Raw genomic sequence first — 22,140 nt, 5'->3', positions numbered from 1 at the left:
GGCGAAGGCTTTAATCTCCTTATGGCTCACAATTACATTAAAGCTCTTCCTAAGCACACCGGTTCCTGGCCGTCCCAGCGATCAGCACATCAGGAGGCACCGTGAGGCTGGAGGCACACACCACACAGGACTAAACTTGGTTCTGCCATCTGGCATACCCTGACTGGCACCTCCATGAGGCAGTACTTCGTGCTTGTGATACCCCCAGATGCAGGCTGACCCTGGCATGGGACAGCCTCATGGGGGACAGTGACAGAGAAATGCTCAGAGGATGGGATGGGATGGGATGGGATGGGATGGGATGGGATGGGATGGGATGGGATGGGATGGGATGGGATGGGATGGGAGTCACACTAGCCATACATTCTGCAAAATTCCCAATGGTAGGCAGTGAAGCATCATGCCCAGCAAGATGGAGCAAACTTTACCTGTGATCATCTCCATGCTGGAGATGGCACACACAGAGGCCTAGTCCAGCATCCCCATCTGCAGGACTCAGGATCCCCCCACAGAAGAGGGGCAAACTGGCTGCTTGGAAGCACCCCCCAAATACATCCCACAGCCCTGCCCCAATTGCACCCATTCCCACAGCCCTGTACATCCATGACCACCCCTTGTGCCCCCACAGCAGCCACCTCAGCATCCCGGCTACCTTGCCCCCTCCTGCAGTAAACTGCCACCAGCATTTGCAGTTTCCAATCAGGAGGATACGGGCCGGGAAAGCAGGATCCCGGTGTGCAGCTGATTAGCATGGAAATGTATGCGGCTCACAAACAAACCGGGGCCCGCTTAATTAGAGCGGCGCCTTTGATTCACTGCCAGCCTCCTGCATGCACCAGCCCCAGATTATTTTTAGGCAGTTTTACAAAACAAATGTATTTAATTAAGAAAGAGACCCATGAGCAACCAGACAGAGATGAGTTCTGCACAGCAGTGAGCAACAGGGCTGCCCTCTCCCCAGGGATGTGACAACTGGGCTTGCAGGGCCAGGCTAACTCTTGGGGCACAGCCAAAAACCCTCAGTACCTCCTTCCACAGGACTGAAGAGTCTTCACCGTAACTGAAAATGGTCCTGGTATTCACCCACCTTCCCAGCATCCTTTACTAGACCCCTACACAGACTCTGCTCCCCATCAGCCCAGCCCCCACTGTATGCTGGGGAACCCAGAGGTGCTAAAGCTTCTGCCTGCCTTTTTTGTAGGGGTATCTTTCTGCCCAGGTCCAGGACCATGTTTGTTCCTATTCCAAACAGATCAGAGGTCAAGCCTCAGATGCCTATAGTACAGGGCCAGGTGGCATCCCTGCCCTGCAGCGTCCCTTCCTCAGTGGTACCCAGAATCACCCCCAGAGCACAACCCCGCCTCCCCATATCTCCTCACAAGTTGCTCCTCTCCCAGCTCTCAGTTTCTCCCCTACAAAGTCCCTCCCAAGCTGGCTCTCTGGAGGAGAGTAACAGAGAGCGCCCCTTCCACACCCCAGCAAGGCACTATCTCCCCACCTCACTATGGCAAAGTGACAAACGCACCTCTCCAATCCTTTTATGGGCCGCAGTTGCGGCACAGAATAATCAATATAGCTTTACCCCGGTTCTAAAATAGATCTATAGCTGGATGTCGAGCTGGCAGTAATTTTTAACTAGCGGGGTAATTTCCCCATTACATTATTGCACTGTGCAGTGCTGGGAAAGAGATGTATTAAAAAAACAACTGACATGAAGTACTTCCAGTTAATTTGAGGCTCCAGGAAGAACCTAAAAATACTCACAGTAGTCAAACAGGGCTGGAACCCAGCCTGACACACATCAAGATGTTCTGGTGGGCCCATGCACACACAAGAACCCTTCTCTCTAGCATCTCTCTCCCTGTTAAGAATAATCTGTAGATGTGATTGGGAATCAGGAAAATTAAATTTGGAAGACTTGGTAATCAAGATGTTTTCTGGTTGGCTGAAGTGCAGGGCACAGAGGGAGATTGTGAGTTGGGTCATGGCAGGAAACACTCCTCTCCAGCATGAGGAGATCACAGAATCACAGAAAGGTTTGGGTGGAAGGAAGCTTATAGATCATCTAGTTCTAATACCTCTGTTCCCACTCCCTGGTTCCATTATACCAGGTTACTCAAAGCCCCATCCAACCTAGCTTGAACACTCCTGGGATGGGGCATCCACAACTTCCATGAGCAACCTGTGTCAGTAGATAAACCGCAGACTCTCCCCACTCCAAGCAGGACCCAATTGCCCAGAGCACCCACTGCTGCGCAGACAGAGGTGGGAACCCAGCATCAGGGCCTTTCCAGCAGGATTAGCCCAACATGAACCTACCCATCCTGGACAGCAGGATAAGGATGGGCTGTGTGGACTACAGCGTGGTGAAGCAGCACAAGGAACACACAAGGAGCCTCCCATTTCCTACAGACACTGGAAGGGTCCACTTGCCTCCCCCTCCCTGGACCTGCAGGCTAGCTGGGAAAAGGGAAAGCGGGAGAGAATGCAGTTAAATCAGAGCAGACCCCCTCAGAAACACACTCCTTCCTGCCCACCCTGGCTGCCTTCCCACCCAAGGGAAAAGACATTTACCATAAATAAATAATTAAATAAACATATTAACCTTTCTCCTCATCCTGACGCTGATATAATTACCCAATACTAATAATTACTCACACTAATTTCTTGCTCAGGATTCCTACCCTCACTCCTGCCTGCCTCGGGCTGGCTTCAGGCAGCAACTCGGCAGTGGTGCCTCCTCCCAGGAGCTGCAGGAGCCCCAAGGGGCAACTGGCTCCCGGGGCTGCATTGAGGCACAGGAGCAGGAGTGAGGGTCAGCTTGAAGGGCTGCTGTCTGGTTAAGCACATGGGGAAGACCAGAGGTATGAAATTATAAACATTATAAACTCCCTGCTTAAGTGTATCACCTCGAAGCCCAGAGGCTGCTCTGCCAGAAACCCATGTGCATTTGTGCATGCCCTCCCCACTCCAACAACGAACCCACCCCTATGGGGCCAGCATCCAGCATAACTCCACTCTAAGAGGGGTTTAAGACCTGCACCCACAGAAGCTGAGAACCCTGTCAAAGGAAGGATGAGGGAAAGGATGGGGTGCAACTTTCCATCTCCTAGCAACTCTGGTGTAATGTGTGTGTGACTGCACATGTGTGACTGCACACTGCACATCCTAACTAGGCATATGCAAAGTTCTCTCCCAAGAGACCCAGAGGAGGTTCCTGGGGATGGCTTTGTCTTGGCTGGAGAAAGGAGCTGCCATCCCATACAAGGCTTTGGGGGAGGCAAGCATGTCACCTCGCTAAGAAACAGTTCCTTCCATGGCAGCATGATTCTCCCCTGGGCAAGGTGACCTTCTGGCTTTGTCCAGGTGAGGAGGCATTTTCCCACTGCCATAACCACTGCTGATCAGCCAACCACCAGAGGAAATATCTCCCAACATCCTTACGGCACCAGCAATGGGCACGAGGCAGAGAGGAGCATCCCTCCAGAGCTGACTTTTGAAAAGACAGGCAATAAGAGGAACATGGAGCAGCAGCCGTGACCCGGCACCTACCCAGCACTGTCAGGGGACCCAGAAGAGGACAACACTGGAGGACAGCGCTTTGCAGCTCAGTCTGGGCCAGGGACACCAGGTGGGGAGGGAGGAAGCACAGCTGGAGAGGAAAGGCAGCTGCAGACATGCCAAGGTTGCTTTTGGATTTAACACATGCCAGCAGAGGTCTGTGCAGGGTCTGGGAGGTTTTTGGGTGGGCCACTGGCTCGTCACAGGACCAAAACTACACTTTTGGGGGCCCACGGAGAAGGTCCCCAAGAGACCCAATCTCACAGGGGACACCCCTTAGCCCAGCAACAGGAAGAGGAGGCTCTTCACTGCTCCACAGCCAGTCTTCCCTCCCACCCCAGCCTTAAATCTCCCCACCTCCAGGCTCTCAAACATCCACCCTGGGTCCCAAGCGGTGCCCCGCAGACCCCTCCTCCGGGCAGGAGAAGTGCTCAGCCAGGCTTTGTACTCTTATCTGTGCAGGGCTGTGATTAATTTGCACTGGCTGGCAGCAGCTACAAGAGGAGGGCGCTTTTGCCCGCCTGCCACACTTCAAAGGCATGGACTTATCTGCCTAAAACACACTCCGCAGCCTTTTCACGGGGATCCTTTCCAGTTCCACAGGGCTCGAACGGTACTGACAGGCAATGCAAAAGAAAGGTTTATTTATGGGAGTGCATTTCAAAGCCTCCCCTCTTCCCTCTCAACACATGCTGAGGGAAGCAGAGAGTTCCCCAGCCCCAAGGATCTCCACTGGGGAGATTAAACAGGCAGGGACAAGACACAGCAGTGAGGAGAGGATGCTGGAAAGAGGATCCTGCCCTACCTGCACCCATGTCCTCGTCCCCTCCTGCCCCATCATCCTACCAGTGAGCAGTTCTGTAGCATATCGCTGAGTTGGGAGGAAGAAGATGCTCTGTCATGGGTGGAGGGCAGAGTGCAGCCCCAGGAGTGAAACCTTCCCCTCCCAAGGCCATTGGTGCTTGCTGGAAGTCCCAGGCTCCCACACCCAAATCAGCAGGTGCACATGTCCCCTCCCTAAGAACAGGGCCGTGTGAACACCCCTAGCATCCTGCTTTGTATTTTGGCATCGTCCACCCAAAAGGCATAGGATAGACCAAACAGAACCAGAAGAGGAGTGGGTCCTGGCAGAGCTGCCCCTACAAGCCATGGGGCCACCTCCCAGAGGAAGCAGAGGGCCTATGTAGCCTGGCCACACCGGGGCTGAGGTGACAGCTGCTGCATAGTGTCACACAACACCATGCTGACAAGCCTACAGCTGGAAAAGGCATATCCCAGGTCCAGCTCACAGGGAGAGGGATGGCCTTGGGGGGTCAGCCTGCAGAGCCCCTCCTGGCACATAGCTTGGGATCACCACAAGGCAGTAAGACAGTGTGGGGACAGGGACACCAGCTGTCCCTCCACCTGCCTTTCCCCAGGACAAGCAGCTGCTACACACACACCCCTCTCCAGTTTCCAAAGGAAGGGAAAGGGTTTAAATTAAATTCCTGGATCAGCTGCTCCAAGGAGACACACTTTCTTCTTCCCTTCACCCAGAAAGGTGCAGCAAAAGGCTGGAACAGCTGCAGGGCCATGGCATCATCTGTCCCATGGACACAGCCTTGGGAGCTGGGTACTGTTGGAGAGGGGGACACTGTCATGCTGGGGGTCAAGAGTAGGGAGGTCAAGGCAGTGGCTCCTGCTTCCTCCCTCTGTATTTCAGGTTACCAAACACTGGTGTCCAGGGTAGTGAGGATTTGCCTCTGGTTTTGCTCAGATAACCAGGAAATTGCCATTAGGAGTGACTCAGTCACACTTTACCACGGCTAACCCAACGCGTGCTCTGTGCCAAGCGGCAGGAGCCAGACACCCAGTGGAAGGGTAGAACAGCCAGCAGCAGGGCCACGGGTAGGGCTGTGGGGATGCATCTTGCAGGGGCTTGTCTCAGGACTGATGACAGCATGGGCCCCACAGAAACATCCCAGCTATGTAGGGCAGGCTGGCAGCTGACACCCTGGCTCCCACTACTCCCCCAGCCACCTTCCCTGCCATCCCACCAGCTGCCCACACAGGAATGCACCAGGACCAGACATGCCTCCCACCAGACCAGGCGGCTGTGGGCTGCACAAATCTGGCAGAGCTGGGTTCTGGCCTCTCCACCTCTGCAAGAGAAGGTTTCACTGATCGCTCACACAGGGCTGGGATGCTCCTGCCTCCTCACTAACCTGTCAAGGAGACAGGTAAGCTGCCCAATTCCATTCAGTGAAACCCATTCACTTGGTAAAGATGAGTATAAGCCAGATTTTTGTTCTGGGCCCAACATCACCCTGAATTGGAGAATACTGGGACTTTAATTACACTGGTAAAATAAAGCAAAAAACAAGGAGATACCTATCTAAATCAATGCTCAAATGCTCAGCACCAAATCCAGCACCTCACCGACACTGGCAGATGTGACACAGGTTCACCCAGCTGGTTTCAATGCATATGTGTCATCCCCAAGCAGGATCCTGAGTTCAGCCATGTGGGCTGAGGACAGATGCACTCACTGCACCCCTCTAGGAGGTAGGGTGGTAACAGGGTGTAGCATTGGGGTTTGCCATAGGAAAGAAAAGAGAAAAGGAGGCAGGGCAGCAACCCTGCCCAGCCCCAAAATGCAGCAACACCTTCCCCAAAACTTCCCAATCATGTTTTCCTTTCATTTAAACTCATTTTCATCTTTTCCTCTTGTTCAGCCACCCACACAAGTGGTGCTCCACCATGCTAAGGGGGCTCAGCAGAGCCAGTTATACTGGCACCCGCTCCATGCCCACCATCTGCAAACCTTCCCAAAAATCTTTCCTGACCAGGTCTGCTAGCATTGCTCCATCAGCACGACAGGAAGTACAGCCCAACACACTGTCCCAGCAATTCTGACAGAATTAAGACACCGTCAGAAAAATCCTTCCCATCTTTCTGTACCAAAACTGAACTGCTGGAAAGAGGGAGTAAGTGCCAGAATAACGCATAGGAGGAGCACCTTTGGCAGAATCAAACCCAGGTGCAAGATAAACTGATGGATGGTGAAATCACAATAAAGTGGTAGGAGGAATTATAGGCTCCCACTGGGAGCCACACAATGTGTGATGGGTTAAGGCAGTTGCCCCACTTATATCCTGAATAAAGTCCTAGGTCCCATCCCTGCCTGTCCCTAGCCCCATGCCCCACAGCAGCCCCAGCAGTCTTGAGCCATTGATTTCTCAGCTTTGCCCTTCAAAACCCTCTTGGCTCAGAGCCCATTTCATACATATCATCTAGTGACTAAGGAGCAAAATATCTCTATTATTATTGCAATTATTTCCCAATCAGCATTGCTCAGGGCTGAGACAGTCAGAGGGGGCCCCTAATAAACAAATCAATGGGCAGGCACTGCCCTGGGGCTGCCAGGGACCAGGCAGGAAGCACTGGCAGCTGTTGAGTGGCACAAGGGAAGGGGGATGGGGGACCCCAGGGACCCCTCCATGTGATGCTATGACTTGGCAAGGTGGCAGTCTTCTCTGACCCTCGGCCAAGCAACAATGATGCAACTTAACCTCTGCACAGAGCATGCATGCACCCACCAACCCTGCACGATCTGAATGCCACAAAAGGGCTCTGCCTCCGAGGCTAAAGAGAACTGATAGGAATTCCAGGGTGTCCCTGAGGGCAGCATGGCAGCTGCCAGGGCATCAGTTCCCTGAGGAGGGAGTGACAGAGCATCTCAAAACTGTGCTTCCAGCAACACTGTGCCTGTTCCCATTCCAGCAAAAATATCCAGTGACCATATCCAGCACCACATCCCACCACAGAAATGTCCCTTGCAAGGGAGAGGAGCATAGGCAGGTAAGACAATCCTGCTTTTTTTCATGCCTTGGGAAGAAAGGAGGGAGTTCTGGAAAGCCCAGTAACAGATGGAGAAGGAATTTTAGCCTTGCAAAATGGAAGGTAAGGGCAGGAAGAGCACAAAGCAAAATGCAACAGGGATCTCCTCTCTGCATCCCACTGTTCTTCTGTATGTAAAAATAAAGCCCTGGGTGACATCAGTGAAGGGCAGAGCACATCATAGAAATACTGGATTATTTTTTCTCCTGTTCATTAATTACTGTAGGCATCCCAAGAGTCCCAGCAGGCCCCAGGCAAGAAAGGAATGAATGATGCCACAGCAATGTGTCACCCTCCCAGCTCCCACAGGACTCAGGCTACATGTGACCAGCCTGAGGTGAGCTAATACCTAAACCTTCCAGAGAAGGCCCTGGGGAGAAAGTGCTCACCTGAAGGACTCAATACTGAGTTTTCAAGGCAAAAGCAATCTCTTCCACTGCCAAGGCACTGGCATCTCCAGAGATCACATGAGAACCAGCCCAAACCCTCTGCTACTGGTCCCCCCTGACACACAGCCCATCACATCAAGCAGAGCAGACCCAGAGCCACCATCCCCAGCCTCTCCATAGCTTAGAAATTGCTATTTATTCTGCAAATCCAAATTATTTACCTATTAATGATGTTGCTCAGCTCAACAGGGCAGCATAAACTTTCTTTCCTGAGTTTCCCTCAGCTTCTGCCCAGATAAACAACCAGACCAAGAAAAATTGAACAGGAATGCCAAAGGCTTGTCCCACCACCCTCACCATCCTGCCCACTTGGGACATGGAGCAATGATCAGGCAAAGTCTCTGCCTGTGGCCAGGGGCTCAAAGCCTTGTTGCCTGAGAACAGAAATGGGGACTGCCCCATTTCCAGGGAAAACAAAAGCAGGGTGGGGGTAACAGGTCTTCACCAGGGACATGTCAGGGAGGAAGTATGAGCTCCCATGGCTGCGGCACAGCTGGAGATCAGCTGGATCCCTCCACCCCTCTTGGCTCCAGGAAAATAGCTTTTTCCTTCCTGGTCCCTAAACAACAGAGCAGCAAGAGAGGACTTGCCTGAGGACTAGACAGGGGCTGTTGGTCTTGCAAAGAGAGGAGCCAGTGGCAGGAAAAGTCCACAGAGTGGAGGCTGTAAAGGGACATACCCCAAGGGGCGACCTGCTTCAGGGTACTTCCCCTGGTCAGCTCCCCTCCCACCCCAGTGCCCACTCCAGCAGCCCCACACACAGATTCAGCACCAGTCAACCCCTGTTTCAGCAGGGCTGCCTGCCCAGGCACAATGGCTCGTATCTGGATTTACCCATCCATCAGCCTCCAACACCTTCTGCACCCCCATCTCAGCCCCCCACTCATTCAGCTCCTATTTCCACAGCATGAGAGCCAAAAGCCATTTTCTCCAGCAAGGTGACTAAAATAGGAACAAAATCCACTGCACATTCACCTCCACACAGGGAGAAGGACAACACCGATGGCATGGGGAGTTCAGTTTCACCCATTTAACACCAGCTTTCATCCCTTCCTACCCATCAGTCCTCTTTTACTGCAGCTCTGGGCTGTCCTGGTGTTTTATCTCCATGGACAAATCACACCAGACTGCCCGGGAGAAGCTGATAAGCAATAAACAATCATGGTCTAAATATCGCACAGCACAGTGACATTAAACATTAAGGGCCAGCACAAGCAGCAGGAATGGGCATGCAGAATCTCTTACAGATTCAATGACAAAATCATACATTACATGATAGACTTCATGAGAATGCAACCCATGTCACCAGAAGTAAACAGAAAGTTACAGCCACACTTTTAACCTTTTCTGATCAACGGCTCCACTATCAACATGCCATGACCAAAACTCCAGGTCCTGCCTTTCCTCATAGAACAGTCCCTGCTCCAAACACAAACACTTTCAAGATTAGAGAAGAAATCCTCCAACATTCCATGGCCAGTGATCCTGGTGGTAACAGCCAGCTAAGCCTGGCTTTACAGTGAGCGCACCAGAGTGCCTGCAAATATTTTGCTTGCAATAGACTTAGACCCTCTCACTCCAGCTTGAGCTCTTGATGCTAAATTCCTCTACCTCCTTTTTGTTCACATTTTAGAATTTCATTCCCATACTCTAAACTTCTGGCCCTCCTACACCATTTCCAACGCAGAGAGCCGCATTCCTGGTTACACTAGACTCTTCTATACATTCGCAAAAAGCCAAGGGGCCTTGGCAAGCTATGGCTCCCCACCATGCAGAACCTGGGGCAAAGAAAACCATTTGTCCCCAGTGGGCTCCCTGTTCAAAATCAGGATGGAAATTAGGCCCTTTAGTCTGTGCATCAGAGCAATTTCAAAGGAGAGACTGAGAAGATTTAAATATAGAGATTGCTTTCCCTAAGGATGCTGCTCAAGATATTTAAGAGCTCAGGTTTTACACAGCGTGGATTTCCTTTGGAACCAATGCAGAACTCCCTGCTCTGCTTCTGCAGGCAGCAATCCCTTCTGCAGGCTCTCAAGGGAGCACAGGGTCCTGTTGGCCAACACAGAGCCCATCTCTGACCACAGGGTGGTGTGGCCACATTTTACCCAAGGAGGCAAAATGGGGCACAGAGGGGCTGGAGCTTTCCAGGTGTGACAGCACGCGGCCACAAATTGTGACCTCAGCTCTTGCAGGTCCATGCAATGGGAAATGAAGAGCCTGGCCGTCTCCTTAACAAATTCTTCCTGTGAATACAGGGCTGCTCTCTGAAAGCCCAGCTCTTGCTAAGACCAGACCAGACCGCATGCCACATCCAAAACTAAGTTCTCAGAAGATCTTCAAGGAACGCCTACCACCCTCTCCACCATTCCCAGCGCTTAAAGGGGATCACAAATGGAGCTGCTATCTACCAGGACCTGCCAGACCCTTGGCCATGGAGCATTCCCACACAGAAATGCAGTTGACACTAGGCAGCCTGGAGAGAACCGGGCAGGGGTCAAGACTAGCTGGACCTTAGCAGCCTGGTGCTGAAGGGAACAGAGATGGGGATAGCACCCAGATAAAAAGCTTTATCCCGAGATGCAACCCTGGCAGACACCCATCACATGCCTGAATATCTGTAAAGGGAAGCCAAAGGGTGGGAAATTATGTTAATTAAAGTTTTAATTACTGTAACCAAACGAGTAGTATAATTACTTTATTCTCACAGAGACTTCAGACTGATTACAGACCACGTGCACAATCTTCGGGTTGATGCAGTTTTTAATTAAACGTGCCATCGAAGACGGTGAGGAGTGGGCAGGATGATGGCTCAGCCCTTCCTGGACCTCCAAGGACCTCAGGTGAGGAGGGAGCCCAGGCTGGCAGAAGAGACATGTGGGCCAGCAGCAGCCAGTGCCAAAGGCAGCTGCCCTGAGAAGACTGAAGCTGCGGGGCGCACAGTGGTGTCTTGTAGGAATAGCTCCTCTCCTATACATCAGCCCTCTGCTTCACATTCCCCCAAAACATCCACCTTTACAAACATTTCCAAATCAGCCCCACATGGGCACTGAAATATTAATAAACTGGTGCTGCCAACTGGAGGGAATGATTAAAAAACAATTTTGCAAAGGTATCTTTTTCAAATAATAATAATAGTAATACTAAAAGACAGAGCAATAGAAATTAAATTCCCAGTCCCCTACCTCAAATAAATAGTATCAGAATTTGAAATGAGACATAATTACCCCGGCAAGGTTAAAGCCGCTAATGTACACGGAATACAGAATCACCATCCATCATAATCATATCTCATATCACAGCCATTATTTATAATTAGGAGGCACAGTTTAAAAAACACATAAAGACGCCCATGCAATGCAGTAATTCTTCTGTTATTGCTCCTGGAGGGCCAATCCTGCTCCGATTTGTGGAGCCCAGGATCAAGCAAAAGTAATTCCCTAGAAGTAATTTCCAAAAATCTCCTCTTATGGAAGAGGAACCCACATCAGCCCACCCGCAAGCCATGCTGGCAGCAGTAGAGCACATCCAGGCTGCACTGGGCTCCTCCTAGCCTTCTGAAACCCAAGTGGGCTCACAAAGCATCCAGACATGAATTTACAGTTTTTTTCCCCAAATGTCAGTGCAGGAAGAGTGGAGCTGAGCAGACAGTAGAGCCACAGCCTGGCTCAGCAAGGTAGGGACAGGCAGCCTGGTGGGCTTTGCCTGGGCTTTCTCCTCAGCTGGGTGGTTGAGTTTTTTTACCTATTTTCAAAACCACAGAACAAGTTATAGCAAGAGCTGAGAAAACCAAAAGCCAACCCCAGAGCTGCTGAAAGCTGCCCTCCTTTGAAGCGTGGGCTTTGCAGTCTGCCCCTGTGCCCGAGTAAAATATTAACAAGCTTCCGGTGAAGCAGGAGGAAATTACGCTTAATATATTCTGGAGAAGTCCACAGACAGCAGTGCCTAAGCAGCAGAGCCTGGCTCTAGAGGGACCTGCCTCCAAATCCCCTCTCCTGCCAGCAACAAGGAGCAGCCAGTCTGCAGCCCTACAGGGACATGCAGCAGCTGCACTGCACACACAAGCACTGAGGAGAGCCTTACACAGAAAAGCACAAAGCCCTTGCTCAAAAAAGCACAAACCCATGGCGGGGTACACAGCTGGCTCTGAGCCCCAGGAGTATGGGAGCAGTCGATTTATACCCTTTGATGACAAGGGTGTAAAACAGAAAGCAACAGTGGTTGGAGATGGTGTCCTGGGGACATAGAGCCCTGTTGCAGAGGTGACAGCAAAAACCCAACATAAGGCCTCAGGAATGAAAGATGCATGAACATATGTGTGTAAATCTAAGGTACAGTGTTTTTGTGGATTGAAAAGCAAGCTGGGATTAGGACAGGGAAGAGCTGAGGCTCAAGTCTCAGGCCCAAGAAGGAGCTCAACCCTCAGCAAGCCAAAGCCAGCTCACCCCACCAGCCTCATGACTCTTACTCACAGCAGAGCTGCACTTTCTCAGAAGTTTCATTAAGCTGTAAAACAAGAAAAAAATAACAAGGGAGAAAAAAAAAAAAAAAAAGAAAAAAAAGAAAGAAAGAAAGAAAAAAAAAAAAAAAAAAAAAAAAAAAAAAAAAGGCCAGCCTGCAGATGCACATACAAATACACACACCCCAGAACCCAGGAAACACTTTTCAAATTAAAGTTCCCACAAAGAGAACAAAACTTCAGCAAAGTTTTCAGCCCAGGTTCCGTTTCTGGGGGTGCTGTGCTCCTGCAGCACAAGAGGATGACAGACACAGGAAGTAGCTGGAAGGGGGGCACAGCCAGAAAGAGGGGCTCTGTGCTGAGTAGCACCACCCCACTGACACCATAAAATGGGAGAGATAAGCCTTTTTGGGGTTCAGACACTGTGCCCACCTGGCCATCAGCTCTCTGGGCCAGGTTGTCTTCTTGCATGGTGAGTACCAGCCCATGCATCTCACTGTGAGTGAGGACTGACCTCCTGCAGACAGGGGATGTGGGGCACCTCTTGGGCCTGCCCTGGGCATTTTCCAGGTCCTCCCCTATTTCAGACAGCTGTACCACCCAGCATGCCAAGGACCTGTAGGTTTGCAGGAATCAGTAAGTTTGGGGAAGACCACTTTGGGAATGCTAGAGAGGGGATACTCCCCACAAGGACTAATGGAGGAGAAATACTGCAAAGTCAAAGGGGAGTGGGTCATCCCCAGCCAGCCAGTGCTTCCCCCAGCCCTGAATGGTTATCAGCAGATCACTAGGCTCTGTCTGGCATCCTTCAGCCATTTCAGCCCCAACAGCACACCAGAAGGACTTTTAACATCAGTGGAATCTGAGTTGACCGCAAGCAAAAGAAGCAGAAAGAGGAGGAGGTGCTTTGCTGGCTTGGGCAGAGGATCACTATTTGCCCATCCAAGTGCTGAAAACTAATCCCCTCTTCCCCCTTTCTATCCCATTGAAAACTTGACAGAACCTCCTAGCGCTTTGCAGTTGAAATTGGCAGGTCTTAAATTAATTGACTGCAATTTTACACAACAACATGTTTAGCTGTGAGCTGGCCCGCGGCCCGCTTGGCTCTCCACTGCTCCCCAGACACTTTTCAAGCAACCTCCAAAACTTCATAACACATCGAAGGCAAGGCGAGCAGGCTGCCAACGTGACCCTCTCTCTGCCAAAAGCCAGCACTGCCTCCCCTCGTCCCCACCCCGACCCTGCTCCAGCTCCTCCGGTGTTTTCCTTGACTCTCGTTAATGGCTCGTTAAATTATTCTTGTCATCTCTGAGGATTTTTGCTCCTCCAAACACTGAGGAGCACGGGGCGGGCTGGGTTACAGGCCTGCTGCTTTACCATGGAAACGGCAGCCATGGGACCAATGCACGCAACAGGAGTGAGAAAAGTCAGGGTGGTTTTTATTTCAATCCACCCTGATGCATTCCTGTTCTCCTTCTGCTTAATACCCCAAAGGATAAAACCCAAAGCAAAAGATGATGATGCAGTGGAAGGTTTTTGATGTCCCCATCCAGGACTGAGTATTTGGGGTAATGCAAAAGTACACAATCTCAGCACCCAGGAACAAGAAGATGTCTGCAAACCACCTCCCACCCACCCAAGAAACCACCACGTTCCTCTCAGAAGAGGGCCTGGGGAGCAGCCTGCCTGCAACCAAGCCCCAGAATTCAGGGCTGGTCCCAGCTCAAGGTCTCCCAGCCTTTCTGCCAGCCCCCTCGAGATGCTGCTGCTGCCTCAGTCAAGCACCCCAGTTATGAGTCAGCCCCAGCTCCCAACGCTAATGTAATCCGTCCCCAGTGCTGGGCGGGCAGGCAGCTTTCCAGGGTATGTCCACAACATGAAAGGCACGCTCTCGCCGCACTGCTGCGTTGAGAGCTGGAGGAGGAGAGGGGAGGATTGCTCCGGCTCCGCCGAGGACTTGGGTCGAGCAGCTGATGCTCTGTGAAAGCCAAACTGGGGGTGGGTTGTTTGTGTGATTTCATTCCTTGGACAAACAGAAACATCCTGTATGTCATTAAGAGCCTTTATAAAAAACACACCAGCACTGAACCCTACAGCTGTGACCAAAGGTATGGCTGTGGCTGGAAAGGAGCACGCAGCACGGCTCGGCTGCTCGGGGATGAGCAGAGCTCCCTGACAGGTTCACACAGCCACAGCACCCCAGGGATGTTTCAGACCATGAACAGAAACAGACATCCCCACTAGGAAATCACCTCCCCCATAAAATGTCAGTTTTTCCATGCCAACCTCCCCAAGCTCTAGGGAGCCAGAGGCACAGCGGGGTTACCGACAGCCGACAAGCCGCAGGCAATGGCTGCTCCGGGAGAGGCAGCCAAGGCTCTAACACCACTCTGAAGCTTTAATTCTTTCCTTTATCACCTTCTGCCCCAGGATATCGAAGTACTCCACACATCTCAGGATTGCTCCTCCTTTTGGCTGCAGGCATCACCACCCAGGGCTGGCACAGAGATGAACGGGGCAATGTAGGCAGGAGAAAGGAAGTGACCACAATCCACCACCACCTCCCTTCTCCCTTCCCCCGGGCGCTCCCCCCACGCTAAAAAAGGGAGAACTCCAGCTCCTGCCAAAAATCAGGACTTGCCTGGACTTGTGCAGCCATCACCTCCACAGCCTCTGCCCTCCACTCCAACAGAGCTGCCTCGAGGGAGCCACGCCAGGAAAACATATGCTTTTGTTTAAGGAGCACAGGCTGAGCAGGGAAAAAAGCACTTAAACGTTACACACACACACAGAAAAAAAAAAAAAATAAAAAGTTTTGTAGTTGTTTGTCCTTGGCAAGGTTCAAGATAGGGTAAGGCTTTTTGTTTGCTGGGCGGCTTTAAAAAACGTGTATTTTAGCCAAACCATCCTTGAAACATTCTTGACATTTATTACCAGAAACTTTTCCTCCAATTAATTGGCTCTATACAACTATCATTTTCCTCATGAAAAACAACACCAGAAACTTGCAAGCTATTTAAAAAACATTTGCGCTCTCTCTGTTTCTTCCTGGTCTCGAGCATAAACAGAATTAGGGAGGTTAGAGGGGTCAAAAACAACAGTTCTGACTCAAAAGCTTTGACCAGTGTGAGCTGCCACCTAGGGCAGGGACACTGAGGGCAAGACTTGGACCTCAGCAGATACTGCAAAAATCTCTCTGGTCCTCAGGTATGAGGTGTCACCTCTGGCTCCAAATGCAGAGTGGGCCAAGTTTCAGCTGAAAAACCATGTACTTGAAGATTTGGGCTGGGTTTCTAGCCAAGGCTTTCACAGCACAGTGCTGAGGATGCTCACACAAGTGTGACAGCACATGAAAGGGGGAATCAAAGCCAAGCAGAGGTGAGTAGAGATTCTACCATTCCAGGAGAGAGGAAGCCACTCATCAACAGCCACCCAGACAGATAAGGTCTCAGGGAGTCTGGATGCTCTTTATCACTTCTATTTCCAAAATAAAGCCCAGTCTCACTTCAGTACCCCAGGTGGGCAGGCAATGGGCAAGGACAATCTCAACTGCATGATGTCTGGAAGGACGAGGCTGCAGAAGGGAAGGTGAGTCCTGATGCTGGACCCCATGAAAGGTGGGACACAGATGCGCTCCACCTCTTGGATAAATGACTAAAGAGCAGGGGGACATGCTCAAGGCACACCAAGCAGCACATTCAGCAGGGACCACAGGTGGTGGGTGCCAACCCAGGCTGTGCCAACCCTGCCACAGCCTCCAGCCAGAAATGCTGATGCTGCCATACAATGGAGTTACCACAATTTTAGGAGCACACCTGCAGACGGGCAGCAGCACCACATTGCTACATGGTATGCCCTTAGCCACCAAGGTGAACCACACTTTGAAGCTCAAGCAAGCACATTTACCCCTCCCCATTCCCTACTCCTCCATTTCCATGCCAAAGGCAGCAATTCTTTTTTGCCCCCTTTCAAAATAAGAAGCCACCGGAGGAAGAAGCCAAAGTTCACACATCCTGCATTGAAGCTGACTCATGCCCCTGGGAGAGCCCAGGAATCTCATTCCCAGGTTAAGTGCTCCAGCCACAGACTCACACTTTCCCACTGGCAGATTCGAGGAGGGAAGGAGAGGCAGGAAGGAACCCCCCATCTGAGACAGAGAGTGTTTATCTCACCTACTAAAGAAACACATCTTTAATTTTAAACATTGAGTGTAAAAACAAAATCCCTTGAGCCTCATAAACATAGCAGAAAGAGAAGAAGAGCAAAACGGAGTAATCCTGAAGAAATAAAGGGAGAATTCAGTTTGGGTAGTTCCCATCCCTCATACAGGGTGGGGATCAGCTGGCACAAGCCGTGTGTGCAAGGCGCAATTTTCATGGGTTTGGGTCTTTTTAATGGACTTTGCTTTGTTCTCAAATAAACCATCACAAGCATGACCCTCCCCCAGGAAACCAGGGCTGGCAGCAGTAAGCACAACCCCATCAAGTTTACATCCTGGGTGCAGAGGTTGCTCCTCTCCCTCTGCCAAGGAAGCTCCCAGTACTAGATGCCTCCAAGGTCCCACATCACGACATCCTTGCCAGGGATGCTGAGCATTTCTGTGTGGCTGTCACCAAGACACCCACTTTCCCTAGGTAATTACAGATGCAGTCACCCTGGCCAAGACACAGACCTATTTCTGGAAACTTTCAAAGAAATATAAATACTTATGTAGAAAGAGAGAGACACACATGCATGCACACATCAAACTGCATCCTATTTTCCTCCATTAGTTTTTTCAGTTGCATTCTGCTGAACAAAACTACCAATTAATTTTTGACCACTGTTAACAGAAAACAAGAAGTCAGGGGAACAAGAGAACAGCCAGGCGCTGACCCAGCCTCCAAGCTGAACAGGACTGCAAACTCCTCTATAGAGCTCAAACTTGCCCACAAGCACCTCTGCTGAGCCCAAAAACCATCCTCAGAAGGATCTGGCTGTCTTCCAGTAAAAATTTAGTTTTAAGTCCTGCTTGGGAGGAGCATCAGCAGTGTGAGTTTGGTGGAGCTCAGGTTTTGATTGGGGTAGCTGCTGGGAGGGTTGGGAGGATGCAAGAGGGACAGGGAGGACTGCAGGTGAGGAAAGCCCTGCTGGATACATATGGATATTGTGTCCTTCAAGGTCGAAAGCCTGACATGAGGTTCTCCAAGGAAGTGACATCTGTGTGTCTCCAGCTCCCTCCTCCCTGAGCCCCACTGAAGAACAGCCACAACAAAATCTCATATACATTTAACGTCCCTTCACTTGTCACCAGTCCAGCTCCCACTCCCATGGCTCCAGAGGTCCATCATATCCAGAAAGGAGTACAAGTTGTCCCTAGAAAGGCAAAGAAATCCCTCACATTGGGAACTGCCTACCCATGGAGCAGCATCACCAGCATTAAGCCTCCAGCTATAGCAGCACCAGGTTTGCTCTGTGGATGCCAGCATATAATTAAGATCTACAGGGCTCTGTCAATCAAGGGGAGAAAGAAATGGCAAGGAACCCTCTCTTGAGACACAGCAGAAGCCCATGTATTGCTGGTGCCAGGATGCTCAAGGGATGTTAGTGGGATGGCACAAATCCAATCCACCCCTGGACCAAGCAGCCAGTTTCTCCACCCTCCAGACTGACTCTTCTCACCTGCTTTATGTACAGTAAACCCCCCAAAGCCAAGCCTGTGCTCTCCCAGTGCAGCATAATTCCTAAGTCTTGCCTGGCCCAAAGGGAACAGTCTCTTAAAACCCATGGGATACTGCAACCCAGGGTGGCCCTGGAGGTAAGAGGCAGCACTACATGCATGGGAGATGGGGCGCTACAGGGTTTGAGGCTTCCATCTGGCCCACTAAGGAAGGGGGAGTGCAAAGAACCTTTCCAAGGCTCCAGACACAGGGAAGAAAAGTCCAAGGAAAGCAGAGGCTGCAGAGGACAAGTCCCCTGCTGCTCCAAAACATTCTCATCAACCCGTCCCTTCAGGCCAAACCACGGAGCTTGGACCCACCAGCTCCCAGCCCACACTGCAGCAGCATCAGGGAGCAGCAGGAAAGTTGCACCACAAGAGCACACAGCCTGGAGGGGCAGCAAGACAACCCCCCTCTTTTACCCTGGAGCACCAGCCTTTCCCAGTCTGTTCCCAAAGAGGGACTGCCCAGCAGGGTGAAGCGGCATCCCCTCTACTCCAGAGCCTCACACAGCCACGCTAGTGCACAAATTGCTTCATTAAATGTCATCGCATTAAGCCAGTTTCATGAATTTAACATTGTCCCTGGACTACTGTTTGCCTGAAAATTAAATTATGGCAACATTTGTTGTTTCAACGAGTCTGTCTGTCAGGGACAGGGCTGGGAGGAGGAGATGCAGGCACAGGCAGGGGACTCAACATCAGCAGTCAGGCTCCTGTGGACATGCAGCTTCAGTGAAGATGGACAACACAGCCACAGCTTCCTTCATGGGGGTGGGAGAAGGGAAGAATCAAGCCCACATGTTGTTTCAACAAAACCCAGCTATGCCAGATGTGGAGACATGAGCCAAGCTGCCTGGAAAGGGAAACTATTTCTGGTTTGGTGCAAATAAAGGCTCTGATCAGCCCCAGGAGCCACTGGCTAGCGTCACCCCCTATCTCAAGGCACCACAGACCCAGGCTAACGCCACACGAGGAGCTCAGGTAGGCAGTCCAGGGCTTTTTGATCTTTCCAGATTACAAAGCTTTGCTGCATACAGGAACACTCTGAGAAATTTCTCATTTATTCTTCCTTTTCCCTAGAGCAGTTCCTCTCTGCAGTATCAGAAACAAAGGTGACAACCTTTCGCTTTGTAAAGAAAACCACCAAACGAAGCAGACTATAAATAGGACCCAAAACTGACCTGCATCCCCAGCCAAGGGGAATGAAATGAACGCAAGTGAACGAACAGCTTCAAGGTCAGAGAGACTTTTTTATTTCCCCTTCATTCAAGGACTGGTAATTTTTATCCACGCAGGAGAGCAATCCAAAATACATCATTAGGGTTGTGGCTAATAAAAACCATGCTGCCTTTTTTCAGCCTGGTGTTGTTTCCTTTGCCCATAGAGGGATTATGGTGGGAGGGAGCTGCTTTCCCCAGCACCTGCTCCACCAGCAGAACCCCTCCTTGCATACCTCTCCTTACATTCCAGAGCTGAGCACCCTGGTCATGCCAGATCTGTCCCAGTACAAAGCTACCAAACAATGCTGCCCTCAAGAGCACAAAGCGTGGACAAATTAAAGCACTATCACATTATCCTGCCTTTCTCTGCCAGACTGTAGGGATGCTCCCCACTACTTCAGCCCATTCTCTGTCAGCAGAGAACCAGCTTGTCACACAGCACTGGCTCTCTTCCTTCTCTCCAGCTGCTAAATGGCATTAAAAGAACTAAGCATCCATTAAATAAAACTTTCCCACTTGCTTCCCATGTAGACAATTGCTCTCACTGCCATAGGGAGGTTTTGCACTGGCAGCTGGTCCACGGGTTCACAAAGAGCAGGGAGGTGCCAGGATCAGCTCCGGTAGCACAGGTCATCCAGGAGAAGCACCAGAGAGAAACAGGGACGTTGTCCCAGGGGTCCCCACCGTCACCACTCACCCCGGCTCCTCTACTCCTATTTCACCCCACAATGCCGACCCCATGCAGCACCTTTTTGCTGCCTTCCCCAACAGTACCAGCCTGCCATTAGCATCCTTTCTCCTGTTCCACTTCAGAAAAGCCTGTAATTAACAAGGGCAAGGGACAACAAAAGGCCAAACAACAGCCCTTCCAAGCAGCCCGGGACTGACATCATCTCCACCTGGACTTGGAGACAAATGACCACCCATGTATCAAAGTCTCAGAGATGGATTACAGGATCCAGCAGCCACTAAGGGGCAGCTGAAGTCCACATCCTGCATCCCCAGGTCCATACCACACCTCCACCTTGCTCTTGATCTGTGATGGATTTTCTTCCCCGGCCAGAAAGGAGAAGCAGGGAGGTCAGCTCATGGGGATATCTGACCTTCCTCGAGGTCATGTCTCTACCTGAGGCAGGGCTGGAACACGCAGAGACCCAGACAACACTGGAGCTGCCTGAGTTCCCACCAAGCACACATCCTTTCTCCTCCAGCAGGCCAGGGGCTGAGGGCAAATTACTCAGGCACCATTAAATCTGGGTTAATGGGCCTGTAGAAAGGCAAAGCAGGACACCAGCACTGCCCCTTCACACCAGGCATAACAGACAGTCCCTGCCTCCCAAACCCGTTGCCTTCCTGATGAGCCAAGACATCCTCCCTTCCTGCATTTGGTGGGAGGTAGGGGCCATTCTCCCATCTGAAAAGCCAAAATTAGTCAGTGTTTGTGAAAGTTAGCCAGTGAATAAGCACAATGGCTTCAACAGGAGGGATCCAACAGAGCTGGGCCCTCCCAGCTCATTTCCATTTTAATGGGGTGGCTTTTCCCCCTGCCCTGTCCCCTTGAGGCCACCACAGAGTCCCCAGCAGGAGGCACAGTCCAAATCAAGAGTCGCGCTCCCGCTCTTCCCAGAAGAATAGAGGTCACAGACAGGGGCCACAGCCCTGCGTTCAGCAACAGAGAGATGCAGAAGAAAATGCTTAGCAGCTTCACGCTTCAGCAACCAAACCAACCCCATCAGCTAGGAGGGAATACCCACTGCTCACTACTGGCACTGCATGCCCGCAGCCAGCCCACACACCCCTTTTCCTAACAACAGCCCCCAATGAATGTGATCCAAACATTTATGGGGGCTCAGCATCATCCCCAAAGACTGCTCATCTGCCCCATCCTCATCCACGACCCCAAAGATTGCTCTTCTGCCTTTTTCCCCCAGAACTGCAAAGCTATGGCCACCAATGCCTTACACAGCCCTGCAACAACATGGGCAGGAGCAGTGAGACACACAGTCACAAACCCCACAGGCTCTTGATTTTCCTTTTCCAGCCTTATTTCCACAATACTTCCAGGGTAGCAGCCCCTGCCAGAGCACAGGATGGTATGCAGGGACCAGCTGTGAAGGTGATGCTACTGTGTTTGGCTGGCAGAGACGCGCCAGCTTCTGAGCATACCCTGCAGGACGGCACCGAACTGTCCTGAGGGTTAAGCTGTTTTGTCCTCAAACCCCTCTGCAGAGCGAATACCGAAGCCAGGTTTGCAGCTGATACCTCTTTTGAAGACACAGGATCTTTGGGATCCACCTTCATCCCTGAGCTTCTTCAGGCTTTTACAAGGTGCTGCTGCCCAAAAGTCACCTTGCCTGTAAAGTCCAGCAGCCACACTGCCGTAGGGCACCCAGATGATGGATGGGGGCGAGGCACACGGCTGCCTGCGGGCGCCTGGCGCCAGGGAGCGGCGAGATGTGCACCGTCAGCGCTTTCGGCAGCGAAGGTTGGAGCAGGGCTGGCTGCTGCTGCCTCCCGGCTGGCTGGGCGCCAGGCTCCCAGGCCTCCCTCACCTGCCGGCTTTGCACAGAGCTGAGAGCGGAGCACACGGCGGGAGAGAAGAGAAAGTTCTGGCTTGTGAGTCAAAAAGCCCGGGGGCACAGAGAGCGGAGGGATGGGGCTTTCAGGGCAGCTAGTCCCCTGACACCTCCTCTCCTTCCCCAAGGCTGTATGAGCATGCCGGAACATCCCTCGGCTTGCCAGGAGCCTGGAAATGTTCATTCTCATCCCTCCTGCACGAGGCAGAAGCAGCAACCCCAGGGGCATTCCCCTCCAAGAGTCACCCCAGGATGAAGCTGGCAGCTGCCTGGAGCCACGGCCTCACCGCCCCATCAG

General features: G+C 51.5%; 1 protein-coding gene across 3 annotated transcripts in view; it reads right to left on the bottom strand.

Annotated features, from left to right (window-relative positions):
• PLXNA1 (plexin A1) overlaps window positions 1–22,140 on the bottom strand; it is a 112,585-nt gene that overhangs the window by 62,939 nt on the left and 27,506 nt on the right. The window contains exon 4 of one of the 3 annotated variants that reach the window (XM_040076035.2): window positions 17,361–17,700. The exons of the other annotated variants lie outside the window; for them this stretch is intronic. Within the exon in view, the coding sequence (XP_039931969.1) occupies window positions 17,632–17,700 (69 nt within the window). The 3' untranslated portion in view covers window positions 17,361–17,631. Of the gene's footprint in view, window positions 1–17,360; window positions 17,701–22,140 lie in introns of those variants that run through there. 3 annotated transcript variants of the gene reach the window in all.

The sequence above is a fragment of the Hirundo rustica genome, chromosome 12 (genome assembly GCF_015227805.2).
Source record: "Hirundo rustica isolate bHirRus1 chromosome 12, bHirRus1.pri.v3, whole genome shotgun sequence".
Taxonomy (NCBI): domain Eukaryota; kingdom Metazoa; phylum Chordata; class Aves; order Passeriformes; family Hirundinidae; genus Hirundo; species Hirundo rustica.
Note: the sequence above shows the minus strand (reverse complement) of the source record. Positions and strands in the feature narration are given on the sequence as shown.